Source organism: Tachyglossus aculeatus, chromosome 4 (assembly GCF_015852505.1).
Source record: "Tachyglossus aculeatus isolate mTacAcu1 chromosome 4, mTacAcu1.pri, whole genome shotgun sequence".
NCBI lineage: Eukaryota > Metazoa > Chordata > Mammalia > Monotremata > Tachyglossidae > Tachyglossus > Tachyglossus aculeatus.
The window spans coordinates 95,911,349-95,934,240 of NC_052069.1; the positions used below are offsets into that span (position 1 = coordinate 95,911,349).

Genomic DNA, 22,892 nt, shown 5'->3' on the forward strand with positions numbered 1-22,892 from the left:
CTGAGAAGTTAAGTGACTTTCCAAAGTCATTCAACAGACAAGTGGTGGAGCTGGTATTAGAACCTAGGTCGTTTGCTTCCTAGGCCTGTGCTCTTTCCGTTAGGCCATGCTGCTTCTGTGGAGTACTTATTGCATTCAGAGCACTGTACTAAGCACTTAGAACAATAGAATAAGTAGAGTAAGTAGCAAGGGGGACACTGAAATAAATTATAGTTGTAAATTATAGAATTATAATTCTATTATAATTATAGTTATAATGTATAGTTATTATAGCTATAATCATATAGTTGTACATTTTAGAGAAGCAGCGTGGCTCAGTGGAAAGAGCCCGGGTTTGGGAGTCAGAGGTCATGGGTTCTAATCCCGGCTCCCCCACATGTCTGTTGTGTGACTTTGGGCAAGTCACTTAACTTCTCTGGGCCTCAGTTCCCTCATCTGTAAAATGGGGATTAAGATTGTGAGCCCCAGGTGGGACAACCTGATCACCTTGTATTCCCCCAGTCCTTAGAACAGTGCTTTGCACATAGTAAGCGCTTAACAAATACCATCATTATTATTATTATTATAGGTCAGAGAAACAATTGAGTATAAAGATAAATACACAAATACTATGAGAATAGGGGGTGGGTTGAGTAGTTAGGTGCTTAGTATGTATGGACTCAAGTTAGGAGGGAAAATAGGATGGGGAGGTGAGAAATTAGTTATGGAAAAGCTTCCTGGAGGAAATGTACTTTTAGTTGGGCTTTGAAGATGGGGAGAGAGGTGGTCTGTCAGATCTGAATAATAAATTAAAAAAATAACAATTGTGGTATTTTTTAATACTTCCTGTGTGCTGGGCACTGTACTAAGCTGTGCGGTGGATACACACAATCAGGTTGGACACATTCCCTGTTCTACGTAGGGCTCACAGTCTTAATCCCATTTTACATGAGGTGATTGAGGCACAGAGAAGCGAAGTGACTTGCACAAGGTCACAGAGCCGACAAGCGGCAGAGCTCAGGATTAGAACCCAGGTCCTTCTGACTCCCAGGTCTATGCTCTATCCACTAGGCCCCGCACCTTCCCCAAGTGGGAGGGAGTGCCGGGCCAGAGGGAGAACATGGATAAGTGATCAAGGGAGAGAGAGACATGAGAGTGAGGCCCAGTGAGTAGGTTGGTATTAATAGTAATAATAATAACGATGGTATTTGTTAAGTGCTTACTATATGCCAAGCACTGTTCTAAGCGCTGGGGTATATACAGATTAATAGGTTGTCCCTTGTGGGGCTCACAGTCTTAATCCCCATTTTACAGATGAGGGAACTGAGGCCCAGAGAAGTGAAATGACTTGCCCAAAGTCACATAGCTGACAAGTGGCAGAGCCGAAATTCGAACCCATGACCTCTGACTCCCAAGACCGTGCTCTTTCCACTGAGCCACGCTGCTTCTCAATTAGACAAGTGAAGTGTGCAGGCTAGGTTGTAGCAAGAGAGGAGTGAAGATTAGGAGCAGGGAGAGAGCTGATGTGAGCAGGATGGCCAGGGGTCTATTTACATCCATCTGTGACCTTTAGACATTTGACATTCACCCCACCCCTAACCCCACAATACTTATGTACATATCTTTAAAATACATATTATAAATTATTTATTCATATTAATGTCTGTCTCCCGCTCTACACTGTAAACTCATTATGGGCAAGGATCGTGTCTGCTAAGTCTATTGTTTTGTACTCTCCTAAGCATTTAATACAGTGTTCTGCACATAGTAACTGTTCATTCATTCAGTCATGTTTATTGAGTGCTTACTTTGTGCAGAGCACTGTACTAAGCACTTGGAAAGTACAATTCAGCAATAAAGAGAGACAATCCCTGCCCACACCAGGCTAAATACCATTGATTAAATAGATGGGGAAAAGGCAGGGAAGAGTAGAACTGGAGAAAATCTTGAGAATGATGTTGTTCTTGATCTCTCTGGTTCTGGTAAAGCAGTCCTGAGTCTGAATAGGATTGATTTTGTCTGCTTCCTCAAATGAGTAATTCTCCAAAACTTGATAGGCTTTCAGAATTTGGAAAGAGCCCGGAGGGAGAGCTGCTTCCACTCTTACAAAGCTGGAAGGGAGGATTAGGCCGACAATTTATGATAATTTAGAATTTGGAAAGCTCATTATCAAAGGGAATCTTTTCTACTTCTAATTACTGAGCATCACCATTCCAACAGACATTGCATTTAGAGGAAAAGCGAACTTCTTTTTGAGGTTTATACAAGCCCAAAACTATCACTAATCTCTAAGTCTCCAAGTCCTTGTGTGGTATTTCCTATTGTTGATTACAGCACTGCTATATTTACTAGCATCTAAGGAGCACTCTTTAACTTTTCCTACCAGCATTAATTCTGTGATACTAAACAGCAAACAACCCACAGTGGAGCTATTAACAGGAGAAAAACATAAGCACTCAACATATACCATTGATTGATTCCCATCTTTAAGGTTACAGTTTACTATCTTAGAGTCTCATTTGTCATATAGCACTGTGAATTCAAAGCATTTTAGGTTTTATATTGGCTTAATCGCCTCCTGCATCTGGATCTAGGCTTGGACATTAGCTGAATCCAAATCGTGGTGTGGCAAAATGATCACGGCATGCCTAGAGGGGAGCTAATGCAGGTTCCCGTCTGAGTAAGCCTGGCTTCCCAGAAGGCTTCAGAGTTCACGTTCTGCAAGAATCTGGCTAAGGTGCTAGAGTTAGTCATTCATTCATTAGATTATATTTATTGAGCGTTTACTGTGTCCAAAGCACTGTACTAAGCCCTTGCGAAAGGGAGCTCACTGTGGGCAGGAATATGTCTGTTTGTTGTTGTATTGTGCTCTACCAAGGGCTTAGTACAGTACTTTGCACACACAGTAAGCGCTCAATAAATATGTTGAATGAATGAATACAACAACAAACACATTCCCTGCCCACAATGAGCTCACAGTTTAATAATAATAATGGCATTTATTAAGTGCTTGCTATGGGCAAAGCACTGTTCTAAGCGCTGGTGAGGTTACAGGGTGATCAGATTGTCCCACGTGGGGCTCACAGTCTTAATCCCCATTTTACAGATGAGGTAACTGAGGCACAGAGAAGTTAAGTGACTTTCCCAAAGTCACACAGTGACAAGTGGCAGAGCTGGGATTTGAACCCATGACCACTGACTCCAAAGCCCATGCTCTTTCCACTGAGCCACACTGCTACTCTATTCTAGTCTATTCAGTCTAGTCATTCTTTCAGTCATTCATATTGAGTGCTTACCATGTTCAGAGCACTGTACTAAGCACTTGGGAGAGTACACTATAACAATAAAACAGAACACCACCTGCCCACAATGATGTTACAATCTAGAGTTGTCACCTTCCTGCTACTCTGGCCACCTGCGGCATGTTATTGCTGGGAAATCCTAATGGTTGATTCTTCTGTGCTGTGTCCAGGCAGGAATCAATCAGTGGCATTTACTGAGTGCTTACTGTACACAGAGTACTGTACTAAGCAGTTGAGAGAGTTCTGTAGAGAAGGAAGGCATGAACCCCACACTCAGGGAGTTTACAATCTAGCGGGAAGTTGCCTATGGATGGGCACCTAACGGAGAGGAGAGACCCATTAAAAGAGGAGAGGAGAAACTTTCTTCATCCCAGAGCTCATCTCCCCCCGACTTTGACCTGTACAGCAGCCGCCTCCTGTGGGCAGGACCCAAGAGACTGCCAGTCTCAGCACCCATTATAGTCGCAGGATGCTGCAGCCCTGGCAAGCTGGCACTGAGGAGTTGCAGTGATCCATCCAGTCACCCCCAACAGCCAACAAGGCTCCCATGCCAGGTGCTGATCCTCGTGACTTCTCTCATGGCATCTTATCAGAAAACAAGCCCTCCGCTCATCTTCCTTTCTGTGTTGTCTTGTCAACCAATCATATTTAGTAAGTGCTGATTTTGTGCAGAGCACTTAGTAAGCACTTGATAGAGTACAATAGAATAGAGTTGGTAGACTGTGGAGGTAGGGAGCGTGACTGTCAGATATGAAGAGGGAGGGAGGTCCAAGCCAAGGGTAGGATGTGGCCGAGTGGTCAGAGAAGAGATAGACGAGCTCGAGGTACAGGGAGTAGGTTGGCATTAGAGGAGCAAAGTGTGCAGGCTGGCTTGTAGTCGGAGAGCAGTGAGGTAAGATAGGAGGGGGCAAGGTGACTGAATGCTTAAGGGATGATAAGGAGTTTCTGTTTGATGCAGAGGTGGATGGGCTCTTGAGGAGTGGGGAAATATGGACTGAACATTTCTGTAGAAAAATGATCCAGGCAGCAGAGTGAAGTATGGTCCTGAAGTAGGGAGAGGCTGTTACAGTAATTACAGCAGAATAGGATAAATGCTTGGATTAAGTGGTAGTAGTTTAGATGGCCACGAAATGCATAGGCACTTGGCTCTTTATCACTAAACCTTAGATATTCACCCCACCCTCCAAGCACTTGATATTCATCCTACCCTCAGCCCTACAGCACTTATGTACATATCCTATTCTCTCCCATTTCCCCATCTGTAATTGATTTTAATGGCTGTCTTTTTTTTAATAGTATTTAAGCACTTGATACTTGCCAGGCACTGTACTAAGTCCTGGGGTAGATGAGAAGCAGAGTGGCTTAGTGGAAAGAGCCTGGGCTTGGGAGTCAGAGGACAGTGGCTCTGCCACTTGTCTGCTGTGTGACCTTGGGCAAGCCACTTATCTTCTCTGTGCCTCAGTTACCGCATCTGTAAAATGGGAATTAAGGCTGTGAGCCCCACGTGGAACAACCTGATTACCTTTTACCTACTCCAGCACTTAGAACAGTGCTTGGCACATAGTAAGCACTTAAAAAATACCATAATGAGAAGAAGAAGAAGAAGAATAGATACAGGTTACTCAGGTTGGACATAGTCCATGTCCCACATGGGGCTCACAGTCAGTCCAATTTTATAGATGAGGTAAATAAGGCCCAGAGAAGTGTGATTTGCACACAGTAAGCGCTCAATAAATACAATTGATTGATTGATTGATTTGCTCAAGGTCACACAGGAGACAAGTGGCAGAGCCAGGGTTACAGCCCACGTCCTTCTGACTTTCAGGCCTGTGCTCTATCCACAAGGCCACACTGCTTCTCTGTCTTCCCATCTAGGCTGTAAACTCACTGTGGAATCCTGTCTAGCAACTGTATTGCATTGTACTCTTCCACTTAATACAGTGTTCTGCATGCAGTAACTATTGTACATGCCATTGATTGATTGAATGGTTTCAGTCTGTTTCAGCATGTTGGTTTCAGTCTTTGCACAATGGATATGAAACTAATAAATTTATAAGTGCAAAATAATAATGCTTAGTTATCATCTGGGGATTTTCATATTCTTGATTTTTTGGCCCAAAGGAATTCTCAACCAAGTTTTCAGGTTGCACACAGAATGGAAGGCGATAGGTAGATGAGAGGATCTGGCAGTTTGATTAGAAAGTTTAGAAAGGAAAGGAATGGAACCCGAAGGCTAAGAGGTAACTTCTGGCTTATCATTGGATTTCAGTCATTCAGATGATCCCTATCATCCACTATCCCTGGATTCACTGATCATATGCATAAACAAAGCAACTTCAGCAGAGAAGTTTTCATGGTGGTAAAACTCACTAACTGAAGATAATTGATTTTTTAGATTATTGCTGTTAGGCTACAATGAACTAGATTTAACTTTATGGCTCCGGAGTGCCAACATTGTGTCTTTGAGTATAAGTCTTGGATAAGGCTACTTATTTCCATAGCATGATGCAGTCTGTTCTGTTTTCTGTTCTTTCTGACAGGGATTTCCCACACTCTTTTTCTTTATTAACAGGGTTGTGATACACAGATGGTTTATGACATGTTGCTGAGGATGAAATCCATTGTGTATTTACCTGGTGATTTTGTGTGCAAAAAGGTGAGCGAACTATTTTATGTTCCTGTTTCAAGATCATTGAATATTTTAGATGAGAGGTTCAGACAGGGGTCAAGAGAATATTTTAAACAAAACTCATACTGGGTGAAGTACAGAGTATAAAAATAATTGTGACTGATTATGCAATAATAACGATCACAGATTTCAAAATAGAAGAATTTCATTATTGGTAAAAAATGATGGTTTGAGAATCTGAAACTCCTTTTTAGACATGCAAGTGCTCTACTGGCACACATCGTTATTTTAAAATTTAAACGTAAAAAGGAGAATATGTTTCAAGTATAGGTTCCCTTCTTCACATACTTATAGTATATTAATAAACTTGGGCCAAGAATTCCAATTTCATATGTAAAGGTGCAAAATTGCAAATTAAAGAAGCTATGCTAATTAAAACAGGCCTGCAGGATCATAGTTTTTAATAAATCAATCTGAGGCTAAAAGAAATCAGGCTGAGGGCAAATAAGAATTTTAATTAAAAATCTAAAGTATGACCCAGAAAACTGCTTAAGTATACCAGTGCCCATTGCTTTAGGGTACAATATCTGCTTAACCTCTCTAAAAGCTGGGGAATTTTCTGACAGTCTCTCCAGGATAAACTCCACAACTTTCAGTTGCCAGTTTCCTAATGGCTAAGGATATTCTGAACTGATCAGCAGGAGAAAAGACTCCAAGACACCCACTTTCTGAAACAAACCCGATAGCCAACAGTTTACAATTTTTGGCCTGTCAAATGACCTATTGGCTACTGTGGGTTTCTCTTTGGAGTTGTGGTGACTTTCTGTCAGTTGTGGACCCTGTTCTAGTGTCAACCTCTCCCTCACTGCCCAGAACATTAAGGAATGTAGCTTGTCAGACCTTTAGTGGACTGAGTCTTGCTTCCTAGATGAGCCTGGCCCACCAACCACATTTAACTTCATCACCCAGAGAGTGAGGGGAAACTCAGGTTCTTTTTTGTCCTGAATCATAGGATATTTTTTCTGCTGATTTGGGTCTACTGCATAACTGTCAACTCTCTCCACAGCTCAGCCCTTCACTAGTCATTATGGGCAGGGAATGTGTCTACCGACTCTGTTTTTTTGTACTCTCCCAAGTGCTTAGTATAGTGCTCAGCATGCAGTAAGCACTCCATTCATTCAATCGTAGTTACTGAGCGCCTACTGTGTGCAGAGCATTGTACTAAGTGCTTGGGAATAAATACAATTGATAGCGAAGAGAACTGAAGAATTTAGGCAGTCTTATCATTTAACCTTTTCCCCAGTGCTTCTGCCTTGGCTTTTTTTAAAAAATTTTTATTTTTATTAACATGAATTAGCCAAGTGGTAGTTACAATCCTCCTCTTCACTTTACACTTGTGGAAGATATTGAATTGACCTAACCCACTACCTCCTAGAAACTGACCACATGCCAAGTTCCCCTGAAATTGACTTGATTGGACTGGATTCTATCTGATTCATTCTGTGCTCACTTTACTCCATGCTATGTTGACTTTATTTGATGGCAAAGTGGATCATCATCATCATCATTAATGGTATCTATTGAGCACATACTGTGTGCAGAGCACTGTACTAAGCACTTGGGAGAATACAACAGATTGGTACATTCCCTGCCCACGATGACAGCATAGCATAAATTTTCTTTGCAATAGTTCAGAAATAGTGGCAGAATAGTAACAACAATAATAATAATAATGACAGTTGTTAAGCACTTACTATGTGCCAAGCACTGTTCTAAGTGCTGGGTGGATACAAGGTAATCAGGTTGTCCCACATGAGGCTCACACTCTTAATTCCCATTTTACAGATGAGGTAACTGAGACCCAGAGAAGTTAAGTGACTTGCCCAAAGTCACACAGCTGACAAGTAGCTGAGCCGGGATTAGAACCCATGACCTCTGACTCCCAAGCCCAGGCTCTTTCCACTGAGCCATCATAATCTTGAAAATGATGATAATGATTATTAGAAAATGCTTGAAAGATAGAATTACATTGGTGTCCCGAAGATGTACTTTTTGCACCCGCAGTAATGAATTCTAAGTCCCTCCAACTATCTGGGACGGTTCTACACCACTAATTGAGACTCTGTGCTCACCTTTCACTACCTCCAGGGTTGCAGCCAAATCATTTCATTTGCCTCAACTATATTGGATTTTCTTGTAATTCAATTAAAAACACAAGTGGTTCAAGGATTGCCTGTCAAGAAGCAGCATGGCCTGGTGGAAAGAGCACAGGTTTGAAAGTCAGAGGATCTGGGTCTAATCCCTGCTTTACCACTCGCCTGCTGTGTGACCTTGGGCTAGTCACTTAACTTTTCTATGCCTCAGTTCCCTCATCTGTAAAATGGGGATTCAATGACTGTTCTCCCTCCTATCTATATTGTGAGCCCCATGTGAGGCTCTTGTATAATAAAGATGACATTTGTTAAGCGCTTACTATGGGTAAAGCAGCATTCTAAGTGCTGGGGAGGATACAAGGTGATCAGGTGGTCCCACGTGAGGCTCACAGTCTTAATCCCCATTTTACAGATGAGGTAACTGAAGCACAGAGAAGTTAAGTGACTTGCCCAAAGTCACACAGCTGACAAGCGGCAGTCGGTTTTGAACCCATGACCTCTGACTTCCAAGCCCTTGCTCTTTCCACTAAGCCACGCTGTTTCTCTAATCTACCCCAGAATTTAGTACAGTGCACATCCAAGCCGTCACCAAAACTTGCCGGTCTCAGCTCCGCAACATTGCCAAGATCTGCCCTTTCCTCTCCATCCAAACCGCTACCCTGCTCATTCAAGCTCTCATCCTATCCCATGTGGACTACTGTATCAGCCTCCTCTCCGATCTCCCATCCTCTTGTCTCTCCCCACTTCAATCCATACTTCACTCCGCTGCCTGGATTGTCTTTGTCCAGAAATGCTCTGGGCATGTTACTACCCTCCTCAAAAATCTCCAGTGGCTACCAATCAACCTATGCATCAGGCAGAAACTCCTCACCCTCGGCTTCAAGGCTCTCCATCACCTCACCCCTCCTACCTCACCTCCCTTCTCTCCTTCTACAGCCCAGCCCGCACCCTCCGCTCCTCTGCTGCTAATCTCCTCACCGTGCCTCGCTCTCGCCTGTCCCGCCATCAACCCCCAGCCCACGTCCTCCCCCTGGCCTAGAATGCCCTCCCTCTGCACATCTGCCAAGCTAGCTCTCTTCCTCTCTTCAGGGCCCTACTGAGAGCTCACCTCCTCCAGGAGGCCTTCCCAGACTGAGCCCCTTCCTTCCTCTCCCCCCTGCCTTACCTCCTTCCCTTCCCCACAGCACCTGTATATATGTTTGTACGTATTTATTACTCTATTTATTTTACTTGTACATATCTATTCTATTTATTTTATTTTGTTAATATGTTTTGTTTTGTTCTCTGTCTCCCCCTTCTAGACTGTGAGCCCACTGTTGGGTAGGGACCGTCTCTATATGTTGCCAACTTGTACTTCCTAAGTGCTTAGTACAGTGCTCTGCACACAGTAAGTGCTCAATAAATATGATTGATTGATTGGCAAACAGTAAGTGCTTTTCAAATATTAGTTATTAGTATATTTAAGATAACTTGTTTATTATGATGGATTCATCAATAAGATTTTCTTGATCATAATATCTACCAGACTCATTCATTCATTCAATGGTATTTGTTGAGAGCTTTTTATGGGCAGAGCACTGTACTAAGTGCTTGGGAGATTACAATGCAACAGAGTAGGTAGGCACATTCCCTGCCCACTTAGGAGCTTAGAGTATTGTGGGGGGAGACAAACATTACTATAAATAATATAATATGTAATGAAAATATGTATGTAAGTGCTGTGTAGATGCAGCAAGAATGTGGATTGGGTACCTGAAGCTTCTGAAAATGCAGTCGAAGTTTCTAACCAATTAGTATCAGTCCTGCCAAAGCTGAGGCTCCCACTTTACTGTCTCCCCTCTTAACCCGAACACATCTTCCAATGGAGCCATTAAGCAAGATATTATTGAAATGATAAAGTCAGCTAGCTTCAATCTGTGCAGATAATGTGCTTTATATTACCTGGAACACAGAATGAATGGTTTACCATTTTCTTCTTCGTGTTTGCTTCCAGGGAGAGATTGGCAAAGAGATGTATATCATCAAACAAGGAGAAGTTCAAGTTCTTGGAGGTCCAGACAGCACAAAAGTTCTGGTTACTCTGAAGGCTGGGGCCGTCTTTGGGGAGATCAGGTATTTTCCAAGACTCAAGGACTCAAGACTCAAATCGTTTTTAGTAACAATCACAGAGAAGCTGTGTGGCCTAGTGGAAGGAGTTTGGGTCCAGGAATCAGAAGACTGGGTTCTAATCCCGGCTCTGTCACTTGTCTGCTGGGTGATCTTGGGCAAGTCACTTAATTTCTCTGTGCCTCGGGTCCCTTCTCTGTAAAATGGGGATTAAGACTTTGAGCCCTATATAGGAAATGACCATGTCCAACCCTTGTATCTTGTATCTACCCCAGGGCTTAGTACAGTGGCTGGCACATAGTAAGAGCTTTACAAATACCATAAGCAAATCACTGGGTCCACAAACACTTAATGTAGAACAAAGTCTGCATTCATCTTGCTTATCCTGACCCACCACGTATTGTCTTAGTGCTTTCTCCTTGCCCCATTCCCCATTTCATTAGGTCCAAACACAAAAGCATCTACTCCAAACCTTTCATGATTTTGTTAATGATCACTCAGTAGTAATTACTGAGCACCTATTGTGTGCAGAGCACAATACTAAGCACTTGAGACAGATTAGTGGATAGATCCTTGCCAGATTTTACAACCTAACAATAGCCATAAGGCATTACATGCCTGTCTCTCCAGAAGGCAGTGAAAATGAATGGAAGCACATTGGCAAAGTGCTTGGAACTTCTGGGAGAAAAGACCTCTATAAATCCAAGTTATTGTTGTCATCACAGCTGATATCCTCCCAAGAATTACTAGTCTTGGGAAGCAAATCCAGGCGCTGCTGGGAGGAAACCTGGTTTTTGACCCGCAGTTTGCAACACTAATTTCTCCTGTGGGCATCAGGTTGCAATGACCAAAGCTGAGTCAAGAACTGAGGCCATTTTCTAGCTAATTCAGGCAAAGTGATTTAGGACCCAAATTGCCCAGATTACTTCCTCAAACCTTCATTTTATTATGATTGTGGATGTAGTCTTCATTTGCTTTTTCACGACCAATAGATAGATCTGGGTCAGAATCTGTGTAGTTGCTGTGAAATATTCAGGTGCGAGGACCGATTGAACTCAGATGATTATCCAGGGGTGCCACTTCTGCGGCAAGATATTTATTTTATGCATGGCATAGTGGATAGAGCCCGGGGCTGGGAGTCAGAAGGTCATGGGTTCTAATCCCTGCTCTGCCACTTGTCTGCTGTGTGACCTTGGGCAAGCCACTTCATGTCTCTGTGCCTCAGTTACCTCATCTATAAAATGGGGATTGAGACTGAGCCTCACATGGGACAGGGACTAGGTACAACCCGATTTGCTTTTATCTACCCAGTGCTTAGTACAGTGGCTGACACACAGTAAGTGCTTACCAAATACCATGGTTATTATTGTTATTATATTTTAAATACACATTCCCCAATTTTTAAGGATAAGCAGTAGTGACCCAGTGTGCAAGGAAATATGTAGGGGGCTTATGTTTACCTTTAACAGGGTGGGATTAGCCAAGTCCTCAGGAAAAGGAGATTTTTAAATGGTATTTTATTATTATTATTAAAAATAATAATGATAATTATAATGCTATTTGTTAATAATAATGATGGTATTTGCTAAGTGCTTACTGTGTGCCAAGCACTGTTCTAAGCACTGAAATAATGATGGTATTTGTTAAGCACTTACTATGTGCCAAGCACTATTCTAAATGCCGGGGTAGATAGAAGCCGCATGGCGTAGTGAATAGAGCACAGGCCTGGGAGCCAGAAGGTCATGGGTTCTAATTCTGACTCCACCACTCTTCTGCTGGGTGACTTTGGGGAAGTCACTTAACTTATCTGTTCCTCAGGTCCCTCATCTGTAAAATGGGGCTTAATGTGTCCAAACCGATTTGCTTGCATCCACCCCAGCACTTGGTACAGTGCCTGACACATAAAAAGCACTTAACTACTACAATTATTGTTACTATGAGAAGCAGCATGGCTTAGCAGAAAGAGCATGGTCTTGGGAGTCAGAGATCGTGGGTTCTGATCCCCACTCTGCCACTTGTCAGCTGTGTGACTTTGGGCAAGTCACTTAACTTCTCTGTGCCTCAGTTACCTCATCTGTAAAATGGGGATTAAGACTGTGAGCCCCATGTGGGACAACCTGATTACCTTGTATCTACTCCTGCACTTAGAACAGTGCATGACACATAGTAAGCGCTTAACAAATACCATAATCATTATTATTATTATTATTACAAGGTAATCAGGTAGTCCCACATGGGGCTCACAGTCTTAATCCCCATTTAACAGATGAGGTAACTGAGGCACAGGAAAGTTAATAGCCTTGCCCACAGTCATACAACTGGCAAATGAGACAGCTGGGATTAGACCCGTGACTTCTGACTCCCAAGCCCGTGCACTTTCCACTAAACCACACTGCACACGTACTATGTACCAGCCATTGTTCTAAGCGCTGGTTTTTAAGCATTTAAGATGTGTCAGGAACTCTACTACATGCTGGGGTAGATACAAGCTTAGCAGGTTGGACCCAAGCCATGTCCCACATGGGGCTCACAGTTTTAATCCCCATTTTACAGATGAGGTAACTAAGGTACAGAGAAGTGAAGTGAGTTGCCCAAGGTCACACAGAAGACAAATTGCTCAGCTGGGATTAGAACCCATGACCTTCTGACTCCCAGGCTCATGCTCTATCTACTACACCATGCTGTTTCTCATGGTGGTGGTATTGAAACCATGAGAACAAATGAGCTAGTGAAACTGCTTATGTGACTCTTCTGAAGTAGGTACAGCTCTCACTCCCTTGTAAAGTGTCGCACACTGAGAAACAGCATGGCATAGTGAAAAGAACGCAGGCTTGGGAGTCAGAGGACGTGGGATCTAATCCCAGCTCCACCACTTGTCTCATGTGTGCCCTTGGGCAAGTCACTTAACTTTTCTGTGGCTCGGTTACCTCATCTGTAAAATTGGGATTAAGACTTTGAGCCCCATGTAAAACAACCTGATTACCTTATATCTACCCCAGTACTTAGAACAGTGCTTGGTACATAGCGCTTAACAAATGCCATTATTATTAGTAGTAGTATTGTTAAGATTACTACAATAGGCTTGTAAACCTTCTATTTGACATGGAGCCTTATGCCTCAGCACTGTCCCACTTCTCTACTGGGGAGAACATTGGGACAACTGTAATTTCTAGACTAATAAGCTTACTGTGGGCAGGGAAGAGGTCTGCCAACTCCATTGTATTGTGCTCTCCCAAGCATTTAGTACAGTGCTCTGCACATAGTAAGTGCTCAATAAATACCATTAATTGATTGATTGAGGATGGATGACAGCAGGATACCCAAATTGAAACTGGAGGGGGCACACACAACCCAGGAGAGCAGAAAAAAAAATTATTAAAGGCATGGTGAAGCATAGTCTTAAGCAAAGCAACAGAGCAATGGACTATTTGGAGACCAGGGCAGCAGTCTAGTTGGGTGACAAGAAATCAAGATAGAGGTTGCTCTCCTATCGTCCTGCAGTTCATCCCACAGCACCGTTTCTGCTTACCAAAAGTGGTCCACTAGGCAGCCGGCATTCTATGCCTGGCTCCAAGCCAGTGAGCCAGGCTTCTTACCCATTTAAAGTTTGAGAATCGGTTGAGATTGTTTCAGACCCAAGATCTCTAATCATTCGCTTTACCGGGTAAAACTGCGATCACTGTGTCCTAAGGGAAAGAGCACACAACTCAGATTCAGGAGACCTACATTCTAATCATGACTCAGAGATGTGCCTGTTATGTGACCTTGGGCATGTCACTTCTGTAAAATGGAGCTTAAATTTTAACCTGCTCTCCCTCCCCCTTAGACTGTGAACCACCTGTGAGACAGGGACTGTATCTAATCTAATTATCATGAATCTACCCCTGTGCTTAATCCAGTGTTTGGCTCATAAGGAATCTTTAAATATCTTCTTCTTATTATTATTATTAAGAGGAAGAGGATGATGAAAAGATATACATGAGGATCATTCCAGAGCTTCTTTCTTTCAGTCCATTACAAAACCTATCCAGAATTTGGCTTTCACACATTGCTTTATCAGTTTATGACCACCACAACATCTATGAGGAGTGGAGAAGCAGAGTAGAACTTGACCTATAATGCCCTCAAAAGCCACTCCAGGTAGAAAAGCTTTTGTTCTGACTCTTCTGAGGGAGGTTTGTAAGAAGTCACAGGCGACAGAGCTTTCCAATACTGTTGATCTGGGTCCCAGGCAACTCAAAGACAACCTGTGGTGGGAGGAACTGGCCCCTATCCCATTAAATTTTAACCCCATTAGGCAATTTGTGTCTGACTGGAAAAAAAAAATGAAGCTTAATTTCTCGATGTATGTAGTAGAGAACAGCTGGACTTCCATCTACTGTAAAACAAGTCAACTCCTGGGTGATGGAAATCTGAGAGCTTTGGATCTTAGTAGAGAAATGTCTCTTTATACCCAAACATCATCCCTTACCTCCCAAACACCAATTTATTGCTCTAAATTAGTGCCATTCAGATGGAGATTGTCCACTAGTCTGCGTAGAGCTGAGAAATCATACCATTAGCCCTCTCCCTCCATTCCATGTAAATAATTTATAAGGAAACCTCTATTTTATAAATTATTTATTTATACTAATGTCTGTCTTCCCCTCTAGACATTAAGCTCATTGTGGGGAAGGAATGTATCTACCAACTCTATTGTGTGGTACTCTCCCAAGCACTTAGTACAGTGCTCTGCAGTCAGTAAGTGTTTAATACCATTGATTGATTCTGTTCTCCCCTTCTTCCAGCCCTTCTGAGCACACTCTCCATGCCCAACCTGAAGGTCAGCAATTAGGGACAGCAGCTGCAGGGAATAACTAGCTTTGAGTCTTGTCTAATATGACACCAACAAGTTTCAGTTGGAGTTGGGAATAGACCCCCCCCCCCCGCAAAAAAAATCTAATAATAATAATAATATTTGTTAAGTGCCTACTATGTACCAAGCACTGTGCTAAGCACTAAGGTAAATACAAGGTAATCAGGTTAGATACAGTCCCTGTCCCACACTGAGGCTCACAGTGTAAGTAGGAGGGATAACAATAATAATGGTAATAATAATAATAATTGTGATATTTGTTAAGTGCTTAATATGTGCCAGGCCCTGTACTAAACTCTGGGGTTGATACATGCAAATCAGGCTGAACACAGGCCTTGTTCCACTTGGGACTTAGTCTTAATCCCCATTTTAATTGATGAGGTAGCTGCGGCAAAGTGAAGTGACTTACCCAAGGTCACACAACAGACAAGTGGCGGAGGCAATATTAAAACCCAGGTCTTTCTGGCTCCCAGGCCCGTGCTCTATCCACTAGGTCATGCTTCATCCTCGATAAAGCTTCAAAAATAGAGTCTAGGGCTTGGCCCGCTGGACCAACATTGTCCAAAGTCAGTCCACAATTAGAAAAAGTCACTGCTCCTCCTTGTCTTTGAGCAGCATCATAAGGTAGGCACATTGGGAGCATCTTTCTGTTGGATGAGATAGACAGAACTCTCTTACTGGGAGAAAGTGCTGGAAAAGCATTTTGTGGACAAGAGAAAAAGGCTATTTTAAACTGCTCTTGAAAGTTTGGGTAAAATCCATCTGGCAGGCAGACTATTACTTCCTTTCAAAAGTTTGTCAAGTTCTTCAGATCTTGTGACCTGTAGGCAGGTTTAGTTGAAGCTGGAGAAAACTCAAAATAGCCTGACATTTAAATGTGCTATTTTGGGATTATTCTCATGGTCTCATATCCCCACACACACCCAAGACTCAGACTCAGATAAAAAGTGAATGTCACAGAGCACTGTGAAAACCCACCAACTTCAGTCTTGCTGTCCATTTATGCCTACTGGTGAAAGGCCCAGGGCTTGATTGAGGTTTCAGGTCTTAAATTGGACAGAACCTCAATGGATCCAGCAGCATTTTCAGTGAGGTCAAAGAGAAGACGCTGTGCGTTATGTCAGGTCACCAGGAAGGGAAGAGGTCTATGCGTCTATCAAGCAGACATTTAAATACTGACTAAATGGGTGACAAACAAGGGCTTGGAGCTGTAACTTCGTTTGCTGACAGTATGGGATCCTATCAGCTTCTCAATTTGGTATGTCCTCTGGTACTGGAGGAAGTCCAACTGCAAAAACCAAGGGCCTGGAGGCCAGAGAATGGCTTAGTGGATAGAGCACAGGCCTGGGAGTCAGGAGGACCTGGGTTCCAATCCTGACTCTGCCACTTGTCTGCTGTGTGACCTTGGGCAAATCACTTCACTTCTTTGTGCCTCAGTTACCTCATCTGTAAAATGGGGAGGCTGTAAGCCCCATGTGGGACAGGGACTGTGTCCAACCTGATTAGCTTGTGCCTACCCCAGTGCTTGATACATAGTGAGTGTTTCACAAATACTGTCATCATCATCATCATCATAATCCCAGCTCTCCCATTTGCTTGCCATGTGACCTTCTGCATGTCACTTTACTTCAGCATGCTTCAGTCTCCTCATCCTTAAAGTGGGGATTAATTACCTGTTTTCCCTCCCCACGCAGTCTCTGAGCCTATCTTGAATCTACCCTAGTGCTTAGTACAGTGCTTGGCACATTGTAAACCCTTCACAAATACCACAATTTTTAAAATTATCATTAAAATTACAATTAAGAACTTCAAGGCTGGTGTGCCAAGGAGATTCAGACCCACCCTTCCCCCTTCCTCAGGGATCTCTAGGCAGAATGAACCTTTCCATTCCAGTTTCCATGAAAGGGGGAGATGAGGATCTCCACTGCAAAGATTCAAAAAGCAGGTGAAGTAGGTACAGTGTTGCACTCCTTGCTGTAATTGGTTCTTGATAACTAATCATCCAGGTTCAGAAAGACATGAGCTCTCTTTCTCTCACCAGAACCTGATAACTAAGGTATCCAGACAGCTTAGTACAGCGCTCAAGCATTTAGTATAGTGCTTTGCACACAGAAAGCACTCAATAAATACGATTGAATGAATTTAGTGCAGACCCAAGGTATTGAGGTTAACTCATACAGAAGGGCTCTTAATTGGAAATGGTGCTATTTTTGATGATCTGGATGGAAGCTAATAATAATAATAATTGTGGTATTTGATAAGTGCTTACTATGTGCCAAGCACTGTTCTAAGTGCTGGGGGAGATACAACATAATCAGGTTGTCCCACATGGGGTTCACAGTCTTAATCCCCATTTTACAGATGAGGTAACTGAGGCACAGAGAAGTTAAGTGACTTGCCCAAAGTCACACAGCTGATAAGTGGCGGAGCCGGTATTAGAACCCATGACTTCTGACTCCCAAGCCCAGGCTCTTTCCACTGAGCCACGCTGCTTCTCTTCTGCTTCTGGTAGGCAGACTATTACTTCCTTTCAAAAGTTTGTCAAGTTCTTCAGATCTTGTGACCTGTAGGCAGGTTTAGTTGAAGCTGGAGAAAACTCAAAATAGCCTGACATTTAAATGTGCTATTTTGGGATTATTATCGTGGTCTCAAATCTCTACACACACCCGAGACTCATATTCAGATAAAAAGTGAATGTCACAGAGCACTGTGAAAACCCACCAACTTCAGTCTTGCTGTCCATTTATGCCTACTGGTAAAAGGCCCAGGGCTTGGTTGAGTTTTCAGGGCTTAAACTGAGCAGAACCTCAATGGATCCAGCACCATTTTCAGTGAAGTCAAAGAGAAGATGTATAATAGGGAGCTATGAAATCCTGAGGGTTTAACCCACCTGTGGTTGAACAAGGAGAAAGACTATAGTGAGACCACCTTGTACCTATCCTTCTTTAATCATTCAATCAATCAATGGTATTTATTGAGTGATTACTGTGTGCAGAGCACTTTACTAAATGTTTGGGAGAGTACAACAGAGTTGGTAGATCAATCAGTCGATTGTATTTATTGAGCACTTACTGTGTGTAGAGCACTATCCCAAGAGCTTGGGAGAGTACAATATAACAGTAAGCAGACATATTCCCTGCCCACAGTGATCTTACAGTATAGAGAGGGTCCATTGCCTGCCCACAAGGAGCTTTCAGTGTAGTCTTTAGTAGGAACTTCATTACTCTGGGATGAAGAAAGACCCTCATGCTTCCTGACTTTTGGGGAACAAAAAAGAACAAACGCCCAAAACAAGGGCTGGGTTAAAAACAGGGGCCTCTACAACAGTGACTGTAGCAGACAGTGGAGCAAGAATTATGACCAGGACAATTGTGAAAAAAAAAAAGGACAAGCAAACTATATGGATATTGCCATTCCAGAAACTGAATGGCACAGGGCTTGTGACTGTCGTCCAGCCAGGGCTAGGGTCAGTGGAATGCATTTAATAAGAATAATAATACTGCTATTTGTTCAGTGCTATGTGCTAAGTACTGTTTTAAGCACTAGGTTAGAGACAGACTAATTAGTTACAGTCCCTGTCCCACATGGGTCTCACGGTCTTAATCCCTATTTTACAGATATGGTAACTGAGGCAAAGAGAAATGAAGTGACTTGCCCAAGATTACACAGCAGACAAGTAGCAGAGCGGGGTTAAAACCCAGGTCCTTCTGACTCCTGGTCTCTATCCGCTAAGCCATGTTGCTTCCGCCAAAGACACAACCAGATCACCCTAGAATGAAGAAGCTCTAGAGATTCTCAAACAAATTAAATGACCAACAATTGGTGTCTCAAAAGGCTTCCACATAAAATTTCATACAAAAGTTCCCAACAGATAATCAGATGGTCTCCTGCCATGAAGGAACTCTGATATCACCCTAAAAGAGGCGAGGGCACGGATGGAAATTATATTCTGTAGCTCTTTGATTGTGACCATGAAGGGGCAAAAGATTTTTCTTCTGAGAGGGGTCAGCATGGGGATTTTGTGAAAAACAAAAAACAAAAAAGCAAACAAGCAAACAAACAAAAAGGCAGGCAGCCACTATAAGGACATGATGGAGACAGCATGGTAAACAGAAAATAGACCAGACAAGAGCTTTGTCTGTACAGTTCAGGGTCACATGAGGTGATTTTGAATTGATCTTTTGTTTACTCTTCATAGCCTTCCTGAATAATCCTGTTGAGTTCAAGAGGTTTCAGGAACACATACGCATCCTGTCGAATTGGGTAGCGTTTTTCCACTGATGTATAAAGATGGTTGAAAGTTAAAGGATTTCAGGAATATTTCAGCACTTAGTATAGTGCTTTGCACACAGTAAGCACTCAATAAAACATGATTAAATTGAATTTCAGGGTATGCTTCTTTCATTTTAGGAATGAATAAAATTACCATCATAGAATTCTTTGGAGAAAGGTTAGAGGCTCTCCTTGTCAGTGGCCATTGGGTGGGTTAGATCACCCTGATGATTGTCTGCCTTCTTGCTCTTTTCACAGTCTCTAGGGTAACTCACCAGATGGAAATCAAGTTTTTGTCCAGCCAAGAAGAAGTGGACTCACATCCTCATCAGTCTCATAGTTTAATGGCAAGGAAGAGCACCAATTATCTCTAGAGAAAATAATATCTCAAACCTGCATCACTTGAAGTGTGTCATGATTTGCTCTAATTTGCTGTCTCCTCAGTTGCCTTTGGAGAGTTGTTGAAGTGGGAAACTAGGTGGTGGGCAAATATAAGAGAGAATCTTGAGGACCAGTTCCTTGGGGAAGTCTCATGGTGGATAGATGAGAAGGAGGCCCTGAAGGGCCCACTGGTTGGGCACAGAGAATGAAGCTGAAAGAAGGTTTATGAGGTCCAAGATGAACCAAAGTTGTGGAAAGTTTACCTTGGCCAGAGTTTTTTTGTTTTTTTTTAAATGGTATTTGTTAAACACTTACCGAGTACAATGCACTGTTCTAAAGCTCTGGGGTTGATTCACATTAATGAGGCTGGACACAGTCCATGTCCCATATCGGGCTCACAGTCTTAATCCCCATTTTACAGATGAGGTAACTGAGGCACAGAGATGAGAAGTGACTTGCCCACGGTCACACAGCATTCATTCATTCAATCATATTTATTGAGCGCTTACTGTGTACAGAGCACAGCAGACAAGTGGCAGAGCCGGGATTAGTACCCAGGTCCTTCTGACTCTCAGGCCCATGCTCTACCCACTAGTCCACGCTGCTTCCCAGTTCTTGCACCTTGCAGAAGCACATCTACCTCTAGGAGGCTGTAGCAGCTGGAAATCTACTTTCACTGCTTAGCCTGGCCCTTACAGCACCCTGGATGAGCACTTGGGGGTTGTAGATTTGGAAGCCAAAGCCAAAGCTACAGGCAAATACAGGAAAGAAGCCAGGTAGACATGTAGCTTTAGAGCAAAACTGGAGAGGCCAGTGTAAATGAAAGGAGACCAGGAAAGAAAGAAAAACATGTCTAACAGAAAGAGGTAAGAAGCTGAAGCTGCTGGGATACCTACCTAGGATGTAGAGATTTGTGGATCTGACCTCTTTCCCATCTTCCAACCCATGTCCCCATCCTTGGGTAGATCTCAAGGGCATTCCTCTAGACGTGGAGACAGCCATGACTGGTGATGGTTTATTCTTTTTTCTGCATGTATCAAAGAGCATTATGGCCAGAGGAGAGAAAGAGATGGGTAACATTGAAGAGGTCACTTTAAAAACAAACTTCAAAGCTCTCTGGCTAATAGAAGTCAAATGAACCTCTCAACAGATGGAATGGCACTTTAAGGGTTTATCAGACTGCCTAGATCTCAAACATTGTCACTAGTAGAGAGATGAGAATAAAACCCATGGGGAGCCAAATTTTTGGCTCTGCCCCTGACTCAGGGATTAGCTTGAGGCAGGTCCTCAGTGTCCTTGTGTAAAGAAAGGGAATACCAGACTTCTTGTTATCTATCTACCTTCCAGAAATTTTGTGTAGCAAGACAATAATCTCCATAAGGTGCTTTAAAACTCACCAGGAAATGGTATCATTAGGATGGTATCATTAGGAAACAAGCTTTCTCTTTGGTTAGTTAAGTTGTAGCAGGATTGCTTGCGTTTTCCATTTACACTGATACTCAGAAAAAAAATTAAATACCATAAAAATTTTAAAAGGAACTGAAATGCTAATTTTAAAAAAACAGCGGTAAGTACTAGCCCTTTATTTTCAAGTTCATAAGGAGCCAGTCACTTGTCACAGCTGAGAGGTCCTATGAGAATTAGAGAGTCTGGAGGTAGGTAAGCAAGCAGCCATGTTTAGGTTGACAATAATAGGTCCATCCTCAATCAGGAAAGATTAGTTGATAACATTGCAGTGGTCAGGGGAAGACAATTATGGTTTAAACCAAAAGGCTGGCTATCAGAGTTCAAACCTCCTCTAGGTTTTCTGAAAGAAGCATAAATGACCACGAAAACGTTTTATGGGAGAAAATAAAACGAATAAACAGAAACAAAAGCTCTACTCCCTAAATTGCAGTTTCTGTCTAGAAAATTCCTCCTAGAATTACTCCAATAAATTTTGAACACTTAGGGAAATACGGAAGACTCAATCATCAGAGAAGGAACGGCAATTCCAGAGAATTCTAGAGAAAAAACATCCTGACTTCTGAGATAAGCTCTGGGAAACCCAGAGGTGTGGCTGTCTCAAACATTAAGAACACCTCCAGTGTTTCCCTCCCCTAAGTTGGAGCCTGGTTTAGGCATGAGTGAACCAGGCAATCACCCAAGCTGCCGAGCCAAAGGGATCTTCAATTGGCAATACCAGACCCCTGGAATCAATGTTTCATGGACTTAGTGTGGGTGGGAGTTTTAACCATCCAAAATCCAATAAAGAGTTCTGCTCATAAAGCCCTTCCACTCCCCCAAATTATGCCCTGAAAGGGGGATCCACCACCTGAGGCCAACTGCTTCTCAGAGAGGGTTGAGAAGCCATGAGCCGAGTGTACATGGCTTCCTGCTCACCAAAACCTCCAGCGGTTGCTTAATTCTCTCCACATCTAGCAGAGAACCTGCATGGCCTAGTGGAAAGAGTATCGACCTGGTAGGCAAAGGGCCTGGATTCTTTATCCCAACTCTGCCACTTGTCTGCTGTGTGACCTTGGACAAGTAACTTCACTTTGTGTGTCTCAGTTTTTTCTTCAAATGCCACTGAGGCGTTTCCAACCCGTAGCAACTCCACTGACACACCCTCTTCAGAATGTCACATCTTCTGTCATAGGGTCATTCTGGTATGTATCTCCTTAGTTTTCTTGGTTATGAAAATGGTTTACCATTGCCTTCTTCTGTGAAGTAAAAACTTAAGACTATGCTGTTGTCTTTGATCATTGTTTTGATCATTTGATGATTCACCTTTGACTCTTTCCAATGCCACTGCTCCCCAGACCAGGTGAATCAACTTTGCCTGACGCTTCAGCTTAGGCCTTTCCATTATGGATAGCCCTATATGGCGTAGTTGTAAGCCTTATCATCATACGCAAACTCTCCTGCTACAACAAGGTGTTGATTCACAGGAGAGGTGCCTCACTTACCTCATCTGTAAAATGGAGATTAAGACTGTGAGCCCCATGTGGAACATGGACTGTGTCCAAGCTGGTTATCTTGCATCTACCCCAGTGCATAGTAGAGTGTCTGGCACTTAGAAAGTTCTTAACAAATGCCATAGAAAAAGCAGAAATTCCTGACCATAGGATTGAAGGAACTCTCCTTCCTACCTTTCCCCTCTCTTCTCTAAACACATCCCACTTTGCCCTCATCATCCCTTTCAAGAACACCTGTTCACAAAGCCTCATTCTATT

At 42.8% G+C, this 22,892-nt stretch overlaps 1 protein-coding gene across 1 annotated transcript in view; it reads left to right on the plus strand.

Moving 5' to 3' along the window:
* Positions 1–22,892, plus strand: part of CNGB3 (cyclic nucleotide gated channel subunit beta 3) — a 90,173-nt gene that overhangs the window by 60,936 nt on the left and 6,345 nt on the right. The window contains exons 12-13 of the mRNA XM_038745647.1: positions 5,854–5,937; positions 10,057–10,175. Coding sequence (XP_038601575.1) covers positions 5,854–5,937; positions 10,057–10,175 — 203 coding nt within the window. The remainder of the gene's footprint in view (positions 1–5,853; positions 5,938–10,056; positions 10,176–22,892) is intronic.